The 19,228-nt window shown below is 35.1% G+C and overlaps 1 protein-coding gene across 1 annotated transcript; it reads left to right on the top strand.

The window, feature by feature from the left end:
- Positions 1–3,237: 3,237 nt before the first annotated feature.
- Positions 3,238–17,237, top strand: slc7a8b (solute carrier family 7 member 8b). Its single transcript, XM_067362319.1, has 11 exons — positions 3,238–3,358; positions 8,720–8,924; positions 8,991–9,142; positions 11,314–11,439; positions 13,008–13,161; positions 15,548–15,671; positions 15,805–15,908; positions 16,000–16,096; positions 16,172–16,321; positions 16,490–16,667; positions 16,768–17,237. Exons 1-11 carry the CDS (start codon positions 3,238–3,240, stop codon positions 16,860–16,862), a joined length of 1,506 nt encoding a protein of 501 aa, XP_067218420.1. The 3' UTR covers positions 16,863–17,237.
- The last annotated feature ends 1,991 nt before the right edge of the window (positions 17,238–19,228 follow it).

Below are 19,228 nucleotides of genomic sequence, written 5' to 3'. Positions count from 1 at the left end.
AAATATGGGGACGGGGGGAAAAAAACAAAAGAGGAATTGCGATATGGCTTAATGTGATTGTTCATTAAAGGGATAGTTCACCCAAAAATGAAAATTATCAATAACTCTCCTTCATGTCGTTCCAAACTTATGTTTCTTTTTACTATTGAACACAAAAGACATTTTGAATGTCTGTATCCAAACTCGGGCTGTTCAGTCTGTTTATGTAATACATGCATGTTTTTTTGTGTATAATTATTATGTATATATAAATACACACACATGCATACATGTATATATTTAAGAAATATATGCATGTATGTATAAATATATATATTTATATTTTTAAATTATATATACATTTAAATATTTTTATAGAAATATAAGATTTTTCTTAAATATATACCTGTATTTAAATATACATAATTATACACAAAACAAACATGCATGTATTACGTAAACACAGACTCTTATTTTGTACACGATAATCACGATGATCGTTGAACAACCCTAATCCAAACAGTTGATCCGGTATCCATTGACTTCCATAGTAGGAAAAAAAAAATACTATGGAAGTCAGCCGTCTGGTTACCAGCATTCTTCAATTTATGATGTTATAATACACATTCCCCTTCCCTATCCGCATGCTATTCATTTTATTTGTGCATGTCTTATAAAAAACAGCAGATTCTGTGCTGGGTTGTGTCAGGATTCAGGAAGGGCATCCCGTGTCAAACCTGTAGAAAATCCACACCGTATGAACAGGAATGCACTAGGAAAGAAGGTCTTAAGGTCATAAAAAGCATTACATTTGATTTTAAAAAACCCTGGATAATTGTGTAGTGAAAATCTGGGAACGTGACATCCGAGGATGAGCCAGTGTTGTGTGGTTGGATGCTCAAACAGAGCCACAATATTTACATTAACATTTTAATGCTGAATAAATTATGTAAACATCAAATTGTCTTATGCAATGAACAGTCTGTTTAAATGTACAAGAGAGGGTGTGATTTGTAGCTACGCAATTATAGACAATGGAAAACACCAGCTCTGATTTTGTTTACTCATGAACACTCATTAACAGAGCACAGTTTGTGAACAAGGGAGATTTCTGCCAAGACATCTGAACCTGTTTACTAGCATCACACAGGAAATACAGCTGTTCAAGCACTGTTGGTTGTGATCCGTCACTTCTTGGTGAGCAGATTTGGAAGACACTCGCTTTATTTTAATTATGAATGCTGTGACCTTTTTTCTCTCCAGCTGTTCAAAACACTAATGTCTTTGGAATTAAATTTTACAAACCATTGCATCATCGTTTATATGAGTCTTGGCTTCTTAAACATTTTAGGGAGTTTCTTGACTGCCACTGATGCCTTTGGCTAACTGGTTTGGAAGACATTTTCTCTTACAAATCAGCTTCGGAAGAGGATGCGTTGAGAAAAGCACTCTACAAATAAATGAATATTTAACAATGGAAATAGACACTGATATGCATGGCTGACTGAGAAGCTTTGTTCTCTGGCCAGAGCTCATTATGGCCCCTAGCAAACATAATTCTGGCCCTATGAAGGGCTGAAGAAATTGTGCCCGTCTCAATATTTCTGGCCTTGTTTTGTGTGTGTATATTTACAAATCAATGTTCAGATCATCTATGAATTCTAATTATTATTTCATATGCCAAACAACCCCACTCACACTCTTCTCAAATGATGTTGGACAGAAATCAAGATGAATCAGCCTTACAAATATATAAATTAAAACGTTCCTATCTCTATATTTGGAAGCCTATTTCTGACACATAAGAAAAAAGTCATAATTATGAGATAAAATGTCATAATTATGAGGTTAAAAAGTTGATTCAAAAGTAAAAATTAAAGGGGGGAAAAGTCAGAATTATACGGAAGAGGATTAGGGCCAAGCAATAATAAAAAAATAAAACCATCTCGAGATTAAAGTTGTTAAATTTCGAGAAGAAAGTCGAGATAAAATGTTGAGAATACAGTCATTAAATTACGAGAAGTTGTTAAATTATGAGAACAAATTCGTAATTTAACAAATTTGTTCTCGTAATTTAACGACTTTTTTCTCATAATTTAATTACTTTATTCTCATTTTATCTAGACTTTTTTCTCGAAATTTAACGACTTTTTGCTCATAATTAAATGACTATTCTCATTTTATCTAGACTTTTTTCTCAATTTAACGACATTTTTCTCATAATTCAACAAATTTGTTCTCGTAATTTAACGACTTTTTTCTCATAATTTAACGAATTTGTTCCCGTAATTTAACGACTTTTTTCTCGTAATTTAATTACTTTATTCTCATTTTATCTAGACTTTTCTCATAATTTAATGACTTCTCATTTTATCTAGACTTTTTTCTCAATTTAACGACATTTTTCTCATAATTCAACAAATTTGTTCTCGTAATTTAACTTTTTTTCTCATAATTTAACGACTTTTTTCTCGTAATTTAATTACTTAATTCTCATTTTATCTCAACTTTTTTCTCAATTTAACGACATTTTTCTCACAATTCAACAAATTTGTTCTTGTAATTCAACAACTTTTTTCTCGTAATTTAATGACTTTATGCTCAACATTTTATCTTGACTTTTTTAATTTAACTTTTTTTTTTCTCGAAATTTAACAACTTTAATCTCGAGATGGTTTTATTTTTTTATTATTGCTTGGCCCTAATCCTCTTTTGTAGGAATTATGACTTTGGTATATTATAATTATAAAAAGTCAGTTTTTTCTCATAATTTTAACTTTTTATCTCATAGTTATGACTTTTTGTCATAATCGTGACTTGTGTAACTTATTTTATCTCATAATTTTGTCTTTGTCATAAATATGTTTTACCAAAGCACGAGTTTTTCTTAGATGGCAGAAATAGGGTTCCATATATGAAGTAACATTCATGCATTCTTTCTACAAATCATTTTTGTAACATACTTTGTCCTCACCTCAGCAGGTTTTAATGTCTTTAAAATATTCAAATGCTATTTGTTTATCTGATTATGTCATAAGAATAAGACTCTTAGAATTCCAATGGGCTGCTGAATAATAAAAACAAATGTCTTAGTTGCATAATATTGCCTCTGTTACAGTCATGTACTAAACTAGACCAAACCAGAGCACTGTGGGCGGGTTTATCAGATTAATACATTAAGTTTGGGGCGGGAGGATAAAGTTTCGGAGACTCTCAACATCAACACTTAAGAACAGAGTCACTGCTGTCTGTGTGAAAATGAGCAGCAGTGGCGCCCGACGCAGGGCTGCTTCAGTGCCGGACTCAGACACCGACAGAGAACCAGCAGTGGCCTTGAAGAAAGAGATCGGACTCCTCAGTGCATGTGGTATTATTGTAGGTAAGTCTAAGAAAGTGTGTTTTATGCTGTACTTTACCTCTTTTATTCTCCTTCCACTTTATATGATAGAAAAATACATGTAGAAGATAAAAAGTAGGCCCATAGTTTTGTCCTCTGAATGCATAAAAGATATTTTGAAGAGTTTTTGTCCATTCAATGAAAGTTAAGGGGGTCCAATGTTGTTTTTATTGTAGGGAGGGTATTTTTTTTTTCCCAAGAAATTTCCTCTTTTGTGTTCCACATAAGAAAGAAGAGCATACAGGGTGTATGGTCATATTGAATAAATATAGTATTTTATAAATTAAAGAAAATTATGTACTGTATAATATTATTCAATATGTAATTTAAAGGTCCAGTAAGCAATTTCTGAGAAACACTGTTGATATTTGAAATCACCAAAACAAACACACCCCTGACCAAAAGGAGCACACCCATATCTTGATAGCCCCACCCCCAAATTCACAAACACAGGCACCGCCCCCTCATTAGAGTATACGCCCCTTAATGCTGATTGGCTACAAGTGTGTTTTGGTGCTTGGTCCATTTCCAGTGTTGCCAAGTCTGCGGTTTTCCCGCACAATTGGACTATTTTAACACTGTTGCCGTGGGTTGTTTTTCAAGTCCACAAGTTGAAGTGACCCCAAATAACATGATATTTATCCCCTGGAATGCGAATTTAACCAGGGAAACCCCACCAAAAACATGGATTTTACCTCACGGAACGCGATTGGGCTAGTTTTGAGTAGCACTTTCGGTGGTTTTGTTGTGAAAACCTCGCAACCCTGAGCATTTCTCAGAATTCGCTTACTGCAATGAATGGCCAAAACTCATAAAAAGTTTTACGATTTTATTTGAAAACAGTCTTATGTAAACAGCCTATAAGGGTATGTTTACATGACAACGATATGCTTCAAACGGAAAACTTTTTCAATTGAGTTTTAAGCGTACAGACGACACCATTGTCAAAACGACCCCCAATCATACGAATCCGTGAAAATGAGTAAAAACGCTGTATTCTGCTGTCAGGCCATTAGGTGGCGATGGAACGCTATAGACTGAACGTGCATGTGCATGATGTCGTAGTTTTCACAGATTTGCGTTTTTGTTTACACAGAGACCAAAACGTCGTTGTCGTGTAAATGAATGGCCAAAACGCATAAAAAAGTTTTCCGTTTTTAGCTGAAAACAGTGTCGTGTAAACAGCCCCTCAGAATTCGTTTACTGCACTTTTAAGGGTACGACCAAAACGCACAAAAGTTTATTTGAAAATGGTGTCGCGTGTAAACAGCCCCTAAGTGAGAAATACAGTAGACTGTTTGAACACTGAATCTTACCAGAGCAAATGCAGCGGGAGTTCAAGCAGGCAGTGCCCGAGGAAGGATTAGAAAACGGTGAAGAGATTTATCAGTAGGAGTGCGGTGTTAGGTAGCAGGTTCAAACCTAAACTAGGTCACTACATGGCATGTAATTTAGACTTGAATTGAAGCTCACCAACATGTCTTTGCCAGTTTACCTCACTGCTGGGTTAATGCATGTTATCTGAGATTTAAGCTGTGAGTTTGGGTTACAGTCGGGTCACTATCTTCCTGGCAATAGTAAGTGTGTGAGTGATATTTTGCGTGATTGTTTTAAGGCCTTAGGCTTTTCACATAAAGCTGTTAAGGATCAGTGTTGTCAACAGGTTCAGGTTTTGGATGAGCCATAAATTGGATAATTGTTCATGACTGTGCCTGGAGAAAGGAAACACCAAAATGCTCAATGGCCATTGTTCCTGTTTTTGCTTTGGATTAAACACTAGATTGACCTAAAAAGGTGAAGGCTAGAATTGACACAGACAAATATGAAGCCCTGAAATGCAAAATAAAAATGCATGTAATTTTTGTTGATGTTTGTTCCCCCCCTGCATTATATATATATATATAAACACACACACAAAAAAAAAACAATAGCAAAAACATTATATATATATATATATATATATATATATATATATATATATATATATATATATATATATATATATTGTTGCTATTGGTTTTTTTTGTGTGTTTTTTTTACAGTTTCACTAATGTTTTGATGTTTTAGGTAGCAATTTATTTTACAGTCCTGTTCACCATGTACATACTATGTACTTATTATAGGAATTGCAATAACTGGGTAATAACTAGGTATTAACTTTCCCTAAACATAACCTTAACCCATGTAATTACCTTATATTATCCAGTACTTTCTTAGGTAGGTAGAATGTAAGTGGGTCAGTGACGTGACGGGTAATTTTTTGTTCAAAGACTTTAATAATAAAAAACAAAGATATGACATCCAAAGTATGTAAGGTAGTACAACTAGATCTCTTTCATTGAATCCAAAAGGTTTTAATTATATTTTGCTACATATAAAGATATTTTAAAGATTTTGAAGTGTAAAAAGGCCATTCGGTTTAACCGTCCAAAGGCCAATACAGCCATTCCATTTGTGATTAAAATATATTAAATGTATTTATTTTTTATTCTGGCATGATCTTATAAAATTATATATCAACATAGTGCAAAATGGTGTCTGGAATAACAATGAATGTCTGGAAAAATTTATTTAACTGATGTCATTCGGAGTAACCAATATAAAGGGACCATTTTGGATTAAGTCATGTGACAGGATGTGACATCATTTAGACAACTGCAAAGGACCACATGGTCATGAAGCAAACTAAATTTGAAAAATTCATGTTTTCACGTGCTCATATGCATGTCCTGAAACATCAGGACAAATTTTGGTTAAGACTTTTTTGGTGACAAATTTTGTCCATCTTGTAAAAAATGACAAAAGCAGTGTTAATTGATTATAAAAAACACAATCTCATTGTTAACACTTCAAAATTAGTTATATCTCCATTATGTTTTTTTTTTTACACTACCTTAACATAAGTGCAAAAATAAAGGGCAACCTTGTTTTGTTTTGCTTGCAAACAACATTCAGTGTTAACTTTGGCTGAAGATTAAATAGTAGAACATAGATTGTTCTGTTCCATGTGTTACACACAGTACACAAAAATAAATAATGAAGGAAAGAGACTCAGGAAGGTGCTTCAATAATAAATAAAATGCAGTTCAGAGCTTCTAGTACACGTGGCAATACAGCTTACTTCATTCATTTTCCCAAATCTCTGGAGAATTCCATCTCTTTTCTGTTTCCAAACAAAGAAACGTTTCACTGGTGAACAGGTGTTAACAATGAGCATTCTTAATATTTCACCAGACTGGTTAAAACCAGCTCTCAAGGTCACAAAGCACTGAAGAAAACCTTACAGGAGAAGAACACAGAGACAGAGACATGTCTTTTTCAGGATTCTTTGAAATATAGAGAGTTTATGTGATATAAATATTAACAACAGGATATTTATATGCATTTACGGTCACTTTTGATCAATTTAATACATATATATATATATATATATATATATATATATATATATATATATATATAATACAATACATATATATAATTTAATAGTATTACAAACTCGATTCCAAAAAAGTTGGGACACTACAAATTGAGAATAAAAACAGAATGCGATGATAAGGAAGTTTCAAGTTTCAATATTTTATTCAGAATACAACATAGATGACATATCAAATGTTTAAACTGAGAAAATGTGTCATTTTAAGGGAAAAATAAGTTGATTTTAAATTTCATGGCATCAGCACATATCAAAAAAGTTGGGACAAGGCCGTGTTTACCACTGTGTGGCATCCCCTCTTCTTTTTATAACAGTCTGCAAACGTCTGGGGACTGAGGAGACAAGTTGCTCAAGTTTAGGAATAGGAATGTTGTCCCATTCTTGTCTAATACAGGCTTCTAGTTGCTCGACTGTCTTAGGTCTTCTTTGTCGCATCTTCCTCTTTATGATGCGCCAAATGTTTTCTACGGGTGAAAGATCTGGACTGCAGGCTGGCCATTTCAGTACCCGGATCCTTCTTCTACGCAGCCATGATGTTGTAATTGATGCAGTATGTGGTCTGGCATTGTCATGTTGGAAAATGCAAGGTCTTCCCTGAAAGAGATGACGTCTGGATGGGAGCAGATGTTGTTCTAGAACTTGGATATACCTTTCAGCATTGATGGTGCCTTTCCAGATGTGTAAGCTGCCCATGCCACACGCACTCTTGCAACCCCATACCATCAGAGATGCAGGCTTCTGAACTGAGCGCTGATAACAACTTGGGTTGTCCTTGTCTTCTTTAGTCCGGATGACATGGCGTCCCAGTTTTCCAAAAAGAACTTCAAATTTTGATTCGTCTGACCACAGAACAGTTTTCCACTTTGCCACAGTCCATTTTAAATGAGTCTTGGCCCAGAGAAAACGCCTGCGCTTCTGGATCATGTTTAGATATGGCTTCTTTTTTAACCTATAGAGTTTTAGCCGGCAACGGCGAATGGCACGGTGGATTGTGTTCACCGACAATTTTCTGGAAGTATTCCTGAGCCCATGCTGTGATTTCCATTACAGTAGCATTCCTGTATGTGATGCAGTGCCGTCTAAGGGCCCGAAGATCACGGGCATCCAGTATGGTTTTCCGTCCTTGACCCTTACGCACAGAGATTGTTCCAGATTCTCTGAATCTTTGGATGATATTATGCACTGTAGATGATGATAACTTCAAACTCTTTTGCAATTTTTCTCTGAGAAACTCCTTTCTGATATTGCTCCACTATTTTTCGGCGCAGCATTGGGGGAATTGGTGATCCTCTGCCCATCTTGACTTCTGAGAGACACTGCCACTCTGAGAGGCTCTCTTTATACCCAATCATGTTGCCAATTGACCGAATAAGTTGCAAATTGGTCCTCCAGCTCCTTATATGTACATTTAACTTTTCCGGCCTCTTATTGCTACCTAACCGTCCCAACTTTTTTGGAAAGTGTAGCTCTCATGAAATCTAAAATGAGCCAATATTTGGCACGACATTTCAAAATGTCTCACTTTCAACATTTGATATGTTATCTATATTCTATTGTGAATAAAATATAAGTTTATGAGATTTGTAAATTAGTGCATTCCTTTTTTATTCACAATTTGTACAGTGTCCCAACTTTTTTGGAATCGGGTTTGTATAGCCTATATATACATATAAAATATTTATATGACCAATTATATGTGGACATCCAAAAGCCCATATATGCTTGTCCGATATCCAAAACAATTGGCATTAATAGAGAGTTGGATCTACCTCTCTTCTAATTATTGGAACATGATGACTGTGGTGATTTACTTCATTTCAGATACAATCATCAATGATCTAAAGTCAAGTCCTTTTGTTAACTGCAGCTGCTTGTTTTTTGATGTTGTTGTTGTTGTTGTTTTTCAGGTAACATTATTGGGTCTGGGATCTTTGTAAGTCCAAAGGGTGTATTGGAAAATGCCAGTTCAGTGGGTCTGGCTCTCATAGTGTGGATTCTCACGGGCGTCATCACTGCCATCAGTGCTCTGTGCTATGCTGAACTGGGAGTCACAATCCCAAAGTCGGGCGGAGATTATTCCTATGTTAAGGACATTTTTGGAGGGCTGGCTGGGTAAGAGCAAGTCATTTTTTAGATGTAATGTAATGTAAGGTCTTACAGGATTTGTCTTCTGAATAGGTTTCTAAGGCTGTGGATTGCAGTGTTGGTGATCTATCCAACTAACCAGGCTGTGATTGCCCTCACATTTGCCAATTACGCATTGCAGCCTCTCTTCCCTTCATGCTTCCCTCCAGAGAGAGCTCTGGGTCTGCTCGCTGCCGTCTGCCTTTGTAAGTAAATGCTTTAGAACATATAAATGACTGTCCATGACAATAATTTTTTTCCAAGGGAATCCTGCCTTCATCCGGATTAACCCACTTGTTTATAATTAAGTGCATGTGAAGACCTTGGGTGCGTCTCAATCAGCGCCCTAGTTCACTAGTCAGGGTACTAATCAGGGAGTCTGCCATTTTAAAGGCTGTCTCTATTGGAAAATCCTTCCAGTGCACTGAAACACTTAAAAAGTCCCACAATGCACTGTGAAAACCAGGGAGCATTGATGCTCACGACGTTCCCTTAATGGAAGTTCTGAATCGCAAAACATGTGCACATGAGCCAATTCCCGACACATAATGACACGCAATAGATGTTTTTTCAAATTCATTATAAATTATTAAATTATATTTCAGCATGAACATGAATCGCTAGACAGGTAATGAACATAATAGCAGACATATTTATTTACAGCTGAAATGTTGCATGAATGTAAGTTTTGAGACGCAAACCATGATGCAAAACACATTTCAACAAATTTGACCAGAGCCGAAACAAACGGACTCCGATGGAAGGAAAACAGAAGCCCTGGCCTGATAGATAGATAGATAGATAGATAGATAGATAGATAGATAGATAGATAGATAGATAGATAGATAGATAGATAGATAGATAGATAGATAGATAGATAGATAGATAGATAGATAGATAGATAGATAGATAGATAGATAGATAGATAGAATGTAAGCCTTTTTAAAGATTTATGAATTTCAATTGTATAGTAAAATTCCATCAAGTTGAACTGAATAATCCTTGAAAATTATTCATATTATGAATTAAGAATTTAGTAAAAAAAAAAAAAAAAACTATTGTTTACTAAAACATTTTGTATAAATTTTAATGGAAAGTTTCATATTCATAAATTAAATTTAATTAAATTAAATTGAATAATAGGAATACAATTGAAAGTGTAAGATCTTTTAAAAAATGCTTAATTTTTTTTTGTGTGTATATATATATATATATATATATATATACACAAATCATTTTTAATAGACAAATTTTGCAATAATTTTCCTAAGTTGAAAGATGAGATTTTTCATCTATTATATACATTTATGAATTTTTCATAAATAGAATGTATATATTTTTTTTAATTGGATGAAATCTTACTATATAATTGAAATGCGTTATATACACATACAGACATATAAATATGTTCTGTTGTATATATATTATATATTAAAGTAAATTAAAATTCAATTAAAAATCTTATCAAGTTAAGAAATGTATTGCAATTTTTTACAATTGAAAGTGTTAAATCTTAAAAAAAGTGTGTGTGTATGTGTATATATATATATATATATATATGTATATATATATATATATATATATATATATATATATATATATTCAATTTAATGAAATCTTACTATACAATTGAAATTCATAATGTATATATATTTCATCAAATTTAATTTATATATTTATATTTATATAAATTCATAAATGTATATAAATAAATTCATAAATGTATATAATAGATGAAAAATCTCATATTTCAACTTAGGAAAATTATTGCAAAATTTGTCTATTAAAAATGATTAAATTTTATTCAATTTTAAACAAGTATTTTAAATGTTTTTTTTTTTTTTACTTAATGATTGATGGCTTAACCGCAGGTAACACTTTGAATCAGAAAAGTGTCTTTTCATAACCTCTTCTTGCTCAACAACTGGCTCTAGATCTAGTAATAAATAATTGCGGTTAATGAACTGAAACATGTCAGTTTTGTGACTCAGGGAAGGGTTTCCAGAGAGCTTGTTCACACAGGTCTGGATCATCCACAGTTTTCTCTCGCAAGAGCTCAAATGGTACATATTGTGCAGACTGAGAGTTTTCTTAAACCACGTGTTCTTGGCTGATTCCAAAGCTGCGGAATGATGCTGTCTGGCAACTTCAGTCATTGTGGCTGTTCTTGCTTTATTTTAGTTCCAAAGTTGTTATTTTCATGTCTGTGAATCTTGCAGCAACATATCAGTATTGATTTGAGTGTTTTCAATTTCCATTTTAAGTTAGTCAATATATATAACACATGACTGACTTCTTTCCTCTTTCAGTGTAAATTTGCATGGTTACTGTCATCAGTTTGAATTTCAATGAATATAGTTTGTTCTTTTCCCTGTAGTGCTGTTAACTTGGATCAACTGCTTCAGCGTCCGCTGGGCGACGCGTGTGCAGGATGTGTTCACCACAGGCAAGCTCCTCGCCCTCTGCCTCATCATCATTATGGGCATCGTGCAGATCTGCAAGGGTAAATTATAACAGTAAAATCCACGATGCAGCGTATAAGATCCATTCATTCATTAACGTCACTCAGATAGACATAATGTACTCGTATTGTTTTCTATATTTGAAAAAATGTCAGCTTGCCTCCTTATGTTTAGCATATACAAGAACTCATTCCAGTATTATTTCATTCAGTTCCTGCTTTCCAAATTTTTTATATGTCTTAGCTGCAGTCATAAATAATAAAGCAATTTTCTTTCTTTCTAATCAACCTCACCATAAATCACCAAACAGACAAGTTGAGTTTTTCCTTAAAACTGATGACAGTAACACAAATTTATTATTCCAAAATGTTTTTAGTTCTTGACATTTCCAGAACATATTCTTTAATTATTTTTGCATTATCAGCAAAAAAACATGATGTACGTAAATACTGGCATTTCATAGAGTGAGATATGTGCAATTTTTAATATGTAATTTGTATTTTCTACAACAAGATGTTTCTGACAGAACATTAATATACCCTCCATAATATATATTATATTGTGTGTGTGTGTGTGTGTGTGCGTGTGTGTGTGTGTGTGTGTGGTTCAGGTATTCCTAAAATGTCCCCAGGATGGCAAAACCAGGAATCTTGTGGACATTTTTTGGTCCTCATGAGGAAAACAGTTTATAAATCATACTAAATGATGTTTTTTGAAAATGTAATAATGCAGAAGGTTTACTGAGGGTTGTGTTTAGGTTTAGGGGAGAGAATATACAGTTTATACATGCAATATAAAATTATGTCTATGGAACATCCCCATAAAACATGGAAACATTTTGAGGTCAGTAAGATTTTTGTCTCTTTTGCTGCAAGGCTGCATTTATTTGTTCAGAAATGCAGTAAAAAAAAATAGCAATATTGTGAAATATTACAATTTGAAAGAAATGTTTTCTATTTTAATATATTTTATATGTAATCTATGTGATTTTCTGTAACAAAATGAATTATAATATGCAGATTTGGTGCTCAAGACACATTTATTATTATCAGTGTTGAAAACAGTTGCGCTGCTTCATATTTTTGTGGGGGTCGTGATGGCAAAAAATTAGCAAAAATAAATACAGTCTAAATTATGTATCAGAGCAAGGAAACAACGAAAGCTTGTTTAACTCATGTGAAGCATTAGATGTGAACATAAAGGGCTTGAATATAAGAGGGAAGGCATTAAGCTAAGAGTATTACATAGGCATACTTTTCATATTTGACCCACTATAAACAAAAGAGCACAAATCCATTAAGCACAGGCAGGCTCACATGAAGTCGACTGTCATGCTGGGCCGTTTGTAGTCTGCTGCTTTCATGTGCTTGATATCCCAAGGACAAAAAAGGAGCACTGAATGCCTTCTCAAACAAATCCTCAAAGAAAAAAACATTGATTTTGATAATGGAAAGTGTACTCTACAGTGCATAATATGCTTTCCTGCAGTAAATGAAGAATATAACTCATCATGCAGTAATTAATACAACTTTCTCCATTCCATTTGGATACTCTCTACATATTAATTCAAGCACAGCACATGAAATGCTTCTGTGTTTTGTGTCTCCAGGTCATTTTTATTGGTTGGAGCCAGAACATGCATTTCAGCCTTTCCAGCCCTATGACATGGGCCGCATTGCGCTCGCTATCCTCCAGGGCTCCTTCGCTTATGCAGGCTGGAACTTTCTTAACTATGTAACAGAAGAGCTCATCGACCCCTACAGGTACACTGTCATTGGTCAGGGATGATGTACAGTCAGCCGGTCACAAAATAAAAACAAAAAACAGCATGTTATTCGCAGATACATGTTACATCCGCTAGCTGGAGTGGCCATGATCTCCACCAGAGGGCACTCCTCCCGTCTCATTTGCTTTCCCATCATGAACTACATTTCCCATAACCCATTGCCTCGGCTCATTTGCATTTATAATTATGTGTTTTCACTAGTGATGGGAAATTGAGGCTTTCTGAAGCTTTTGAGGCTTTCGTCAAATTGTGGTGAAAAATGTTTAATTACTCGAAGCTTTTAACACAATGCACATTAGCGACATCTGGTGGTCAGACTTGTTTTCTCCAACATATCTAACAAATCATTGCGGATATACAGGTGCTGGTCATATAATTAGAATATCATCAAGAAGTTGATTTATTTCACTAATTCCATTCAAAAAGTGAAACTTGTACATTATATTCATTGATTACACACAGACTGATATATTTCAAATGTTTATTTCTTTTAATTTGGATGATTATAACTGACAACTAAGGAAAATCCCAAATTCAGTGTCTCAGAAAATTTGAATATTGTGAAAAGGTTCAATATTGAAGACACCTGGTGCCACACTCTAACCAGCTAATGAACTCAAAACATCTGCAAAGACCTTTAAATGGTCTCAGTCTAGTTCTGTAGGCTACACAATCATGGGGAAGACTGCTGACTTGACAGTTGTCCAAAAGACGACCATTGACACCTTGCACAAGGAGGGCAGGACACAAAAGGTCATTGCAAAAGAGGTTGGCTGTTCACAGAGCTCTGTGTCCAAACACATTAATAGAGAGGTGAAGGGAAGGAAAGGATGTGGTAGAAAAAAGTGTACAAGCAATAGGGATAACCGCACCCTGGAGACGATTGTGAAACAAAACCCATTCAAAAATGTGGGGGAGATTCACAAAGAGTGGACTGCAGCTGGAGTCAGTTCTTCAAGAACCACTACGCACAGACGTATGCAAGACATGGGTTTCAGCTGTCACATTCCTTGTGTCAAGCCACTCTTGAACAACAGACAGCAGTGATGGTCTGGGGTGCCATGTCATCTGCTGGTGTTGGTCCACTGTGTTTTCTGAGGTCCAAGGTCAACGCAGCCGTATACCAGGACGTTTTAGAGCACTTCATGCTTCCTGCTGCTGACCAACTTCATGAAGATGCAGATTTCATTTTCCAACAGGACTTGGCACCTGCACACAGTGCCAAAGCTACCAGTACCTGGTTTAAGGACCATGGTATCCCTGTTCTTAATTGGCCAGCAAACTCGCCTGACCTTAACCCCATAGAAAATCTATGTGGTATTGTGAAGAGGAAGATGCGATATGCCAGACCCAACAGAAAAGCTGAAGGCCACTATCAGAGCAACCTGGGCTCTCATAACACCTGAGCAGTGCCACAGACTGATCGACTCCATGCCACGCCGCATTGCTGCAGTAATTCAGGCAAAAGGAGCCCAACTAAGTATTGAGTGCTGTACATGCTCTTTCGGTTGGCCAAGATTTCTAAAAATCCTTTCTTTCTATTGGTCTTAAGTAATATTCTAATTTTCTGAGATACTGAATTTTGGATTTTCCTTAGTTGTCAGTTATAATCATCAAAATTAAAAGAAATAAACATTTGAAATATATCAGTCTGTGTGTAATGAATGAATATAATATACAAGTTTCACTTTTGAATGGAATTAGTGAAATAAATCAATTTTTTGTGATAATATTCTAATTATATCACCAGCACCTGTATGGTTTGAAAAAGCACGTGACCAAACAAGGCTTCGGAAGCCTGTTACATACAAGAGCAGGATCAGTCTGGGATCAATACAGATCTATCTGATATAATCTATAGATCTGTCTCAATTTGTCTCCTAGACATCATTGAAATTGAATGGAAAGTGAATGGAGACTTTTGGCAACTAATCTGCTTCTCACATTTGTCTGCTAAGAAAGAAATCTCATATGTCGGGTAAATTCATGTTTCAGAGGAGATTTCAACAGTATCTGTTCAGGATTATCAAGGTTTATCGTGAAACCAGTACTAAAAAAATCTGAGATTTCCGAAGGATTTCTCATCAAATTCTTCCAAGAAAAAAGTTAGCGGGGCTATGCGATTTTATCGTGTTTGTTTTATCGTATGTCTGTGATTTGTATCTGTTTTTATTTCTCCTGAAACATCTGAGACAGCGTGAACACCACTGAGAATGCTGTTAATTTTTTCTGAGAACATGCAGACATTTTTATGATCATTAATGTATAACTAATGGGGTGAAGTAGAAATTTTTAAATACAGTAGAATTCCCGCTCGGGCTTTGCCCAGAAAGATTCAACCCATGTTTTAATTTTCTTTACAGGAATCTGCCTCGTGCAATCTTCATCTCAGTCCCTCTGGTCACTTTTGTCTATGTGTTTGCGAATATTGCGTATGTTACAGCTATGAGCCCTCAGGAACTGCTGGCCTCCAATGCTGTTGCTGTGGTGAGAACATTACTGACTTCTTCCTTCATCAGAAACATTAAACAGCCTATTCATCAGTGTCAGATCTGACCGACATTATTGCTGCTATAAACTTGATCGGTTTTCACCTCTTTTCTCCTTTAATCTCCATCAGACGTTTGGTGAAAAGCTGCTCGGGGTGATGTCATGGATCATGCCCATCTCTGTGGCTCTGTCCACCTTCGGAGGGGTCAACGGTTCCCTTTTCACATCATCTCGGTCAATCTTAAAGTTTTATTTCTCATTTGCTCCTTCAGTTTGCATTGCATTCCCAGCATCATCAGGTTGACTGACAGTTAGTCTTTCTCAGGTTGTTCTTCGCAGGTGCGAGGGAGGGTCATCTTCCCCGTCTGCTGGCAATGATTCACGTGAACCGCTGCACACCCATCCCGGCTTTGCTTTTCACTGTGAGCTCTTTATTTCTTCCCTAAATTATGTAAAAAGATGCTTGAATTTTAAACAAATACTGGTTTATTTTATAGTGTTTATCAACTCTGCTGATGTTGTGCACCAGTGACATTTACACCCTCATCAACTATGTTGGTTTCATCAACTACCTGTTTTATGGAGTCACTGTTGCCGGGCAGATTGTGCTTCGCATCAAAGAACCAGACATACATCGGCCAATCAAGGTACGGCTAATCTTATTGACTTTATTTTCTAGTTTTGACATAGTGTTAAACCTCAAGAGCTGTCAGCATTCGCCGTGAACAGTAATCATGCATAATTATAGATTTCTTTCTTTATTTGTACTGTGCATTTGTAGTCCTTCACTGTAATCAACAGGATTCACTCCACAGGTGAGCTTGGCATGGCCAGTAATTTTCCTGATTTTCTGGGCATTCCTGCTGATCTTCTCTCTGTACTCGGAGCCACTGGTGTGCGGCATCGGTCTGGCCATCATGTTGTCAGGTGTTCCTGTCTATCTATGTGGCGTATATTGGGAAAACAAGCCCAAGAGCTTCAGCTCTTTTGTTGGTATGACTTTACAAATGTCAGTTTCATTTGCATTAGACCACACAGGTTGTGAATGAGGCCTGCAGAGACTACTAAAACCTGCTGTTGTCTGTCTACATAGCTAAAGTGACACACTTGGGGCAGAAGCTGTGCATGGTGGTTTATCCCGCTGAGGAGGACAGAGATGGAAATGAAGACAAAGAGGAAGCTGGATAGGATTACATGAAGTAACTTGATCCATTGATGGATTATTATTCAACAGCTAATCTTAAGCAATATTAGTTTGGTAGGTTTTGAAAATGCAAAACAAACATGCACACAATGTGGAGAGTAATTTAATAATTTAAGACTGGCCTTAAGAAATGTTCTTAGTGCAATACTGCCACCCACTGGCAAGATTATTAGATGCAATATAAATATTTGGTTACACTTGTTGTTACAGCATACTTACACAAATAATTACTGAGTGATATTAATTAATGTACTTATTATAGGGTTGAGGATTAGTTTAGATTTAGTTGATTGTAATTATGCATCAATTACTGTACTGGAGTAAGTGCATGTAACTTCAGTGACTCACCTTAAAATAAAGTGTTACAAAATATTGTTGCTGCCACTGATACAGAGAATTTCGTATTTTTATATTGAGCATATTATCTGATGTTCTCTTGATCAGTCTCTGGTGTTTGTATTCCTTAAATTTCATTCTGTTTTAAAAAGGCTGAATAATCGTGGTGAAAATAAACACATTTTTGCATTTGTTGTTGCTTTTATTCACATTTAAACCTTTTTGAAAATACATTTTGACCACAGAAACAGCAAATGAAGAAAGAAAGAAAGAAAGAAAGAAAGAAAGAAAGAAAGAAAGAAAGAAGTATAATAAATGCATGTTATTTACCGGCATGGAATCTTGCCAGCATGGAAAATGTCTGTAATTTAGGAGTAAATGGGAAGAATAGCCTGCTGTGTTACACAACCCACATCCTACACCCTGCTTTCATGGTGGATAAGGACAACAAAACACGTCCAGATCTCTGTTACACTGTTGGCCTTTACAGTGAAGGTAAAAACCAGCACCGTTTGTTGACTGGAGAACTTAAAACTGTCCCATTTCAGCACTATAGGGCCTTTATCAAGATTTAAATATATTTTATAAGTTAAAAGAAATAAGTTTAATACAAACTAAAGCTGTTTAAAATCAGAATGTGGTTAGAATTGACCAGAATGTGTGGCGTCTATCAGTTAAAATACATTATATAATATGTTATACAATGTGCTGCTATTATACAGACCTACAGTGTGACTTTATTTCACTATACAGTCATGTCCATTCTTAGGAAAACAAGTGAGATCTACACCCCAATCCCTCAATGCACAGTGCTGTCTAAGATCAGAGTTGGCAGAGTTCAGATCCTGAACAAATACTGCATAAATGAATGTCAGTTGTGTTTCTCACTAGTGGTTCATTAGACACTATACTTATTTCTTTTCACTATCCTGACAGTGTGACAAGTGACTATTACGTCACTAATGTAATATTCCAGTGCGTCCTCCACTGGACTATTACATTATCAACAAATCGTCATTCTATGTGGATCGGGGCTCAGATATCAACTTTTCACTTCCTACTAGAACAGCCTATTCCAGTTTACCTAGTTCCTTTTTATGAAAACCTAGTATCTAATATATCCCAGTAGCTTCTACCTAATGAACAGTTCAAAAGTTTAGGGTAGGTTTTGAGAAATTCATATTTTTATTAGACAAGAGTGTATTAAATTGATCAAATGTGACAATAAAGACATATTGTTATGATGTTACAAAAGATTCCAAGTTCAAACAAATGATGTTCTTTTGAAATAATCCTGAAAAAAATGCATTGCAGTTTCTACAGAAATATTAACCAGAACAACTGTTTTCAGAATTGATAATTATAAGAAATGTTACTTGAGCACCAAATAACAATATTAGAATGATTTGTGAAGGATCACAAATATCTTTATTTTAAAATATATTCAAATTGAAAAATATATCACAATATTAATGTATTTTTGATTGAATAAATGGAGCTATGTGGAGTTTAAAGGGATAGTTCACCCAAAAAATAAAATTCTGTCATTAATTACTCACTCCCCCTCATGTCATTCCACACCTGTCAAACTTTCGTTCTTCTTCAGAACTCAAATTAAGATGAAATCTAAGAGATTTCTGTCCCTCCACTGACAGTCTACGCAACTACCACTTTAAAGCCCCAGAAAGGTAAAGACATCATCAACACAACACTCATGCACCATGGTGCTCTCGTGAACAAGGGTCGGAGAATAATATTTTGTAAACAAAGTGGTAAATTATGTACAAGGCCATATTTTTATTTTTAAGAAATTAAATAATTAAAGGATTTAAAGGGATTTAAGGGAATAAAGAAGAAATAAAAATGGTAAAAGAAGTTCTAGGTCTAATTATAGTGGTGAAGTAGTCCATTTAAACTCTTTGCAAATAATATTTTATTTAAAAATATGCACACATTCACTCTTGTATAGAGGCCCGTTTCCGCCACTAAATAAAAAATTAAAAACAGTAATTGC

This window comes from Chanodichthys erythropterus, chromosome 16 (genome assembly GCF_024489055.1).
Source record: "Chanodichthys erythropterus isolate Z2021 chromosome 16, ASM2448905v1, whole genome shotgun sequence".
In the NCBI taxonomy this organism is placed as follows: Eukaryota; Metazoa; Chordata; class Actinopteri; order Cypriniformes; family Xenocyprididae; genus Chanodichthys; species Chanodichthys erythropterus.
This window is presented reverse-complemented; position numbering and strand designations above follow the sequence as displayed.

What these genes read in the sequence shown, in the direction of transcription:
- slc7a8b (XM_067362319.1), top strand. Translation starts at nt 3,238, where the DNA reads ATGAGCAGCAGTGGCGCCCGACGCAGGGCTGCTTCAGTGCCGGACTCA. An exon ending in CATCGTGCAGATCTGCAAGG is followed by an intron (nt 11,440 to 13,007) that starts GTAAATTATAAC and finishes TTGTGTCTCCAG; the next exon opens with GTCATTTTTATTGGTTGGAG. An exon ending in GAGCTTCAGCTCTTTTGTTG is followed by an intron (nt 16,668 to 16,767) that starts GTATGACTTTAC and finishes CTGTCTACATAG; the next exon opens with CTAAAGTGACACACTTGGGG.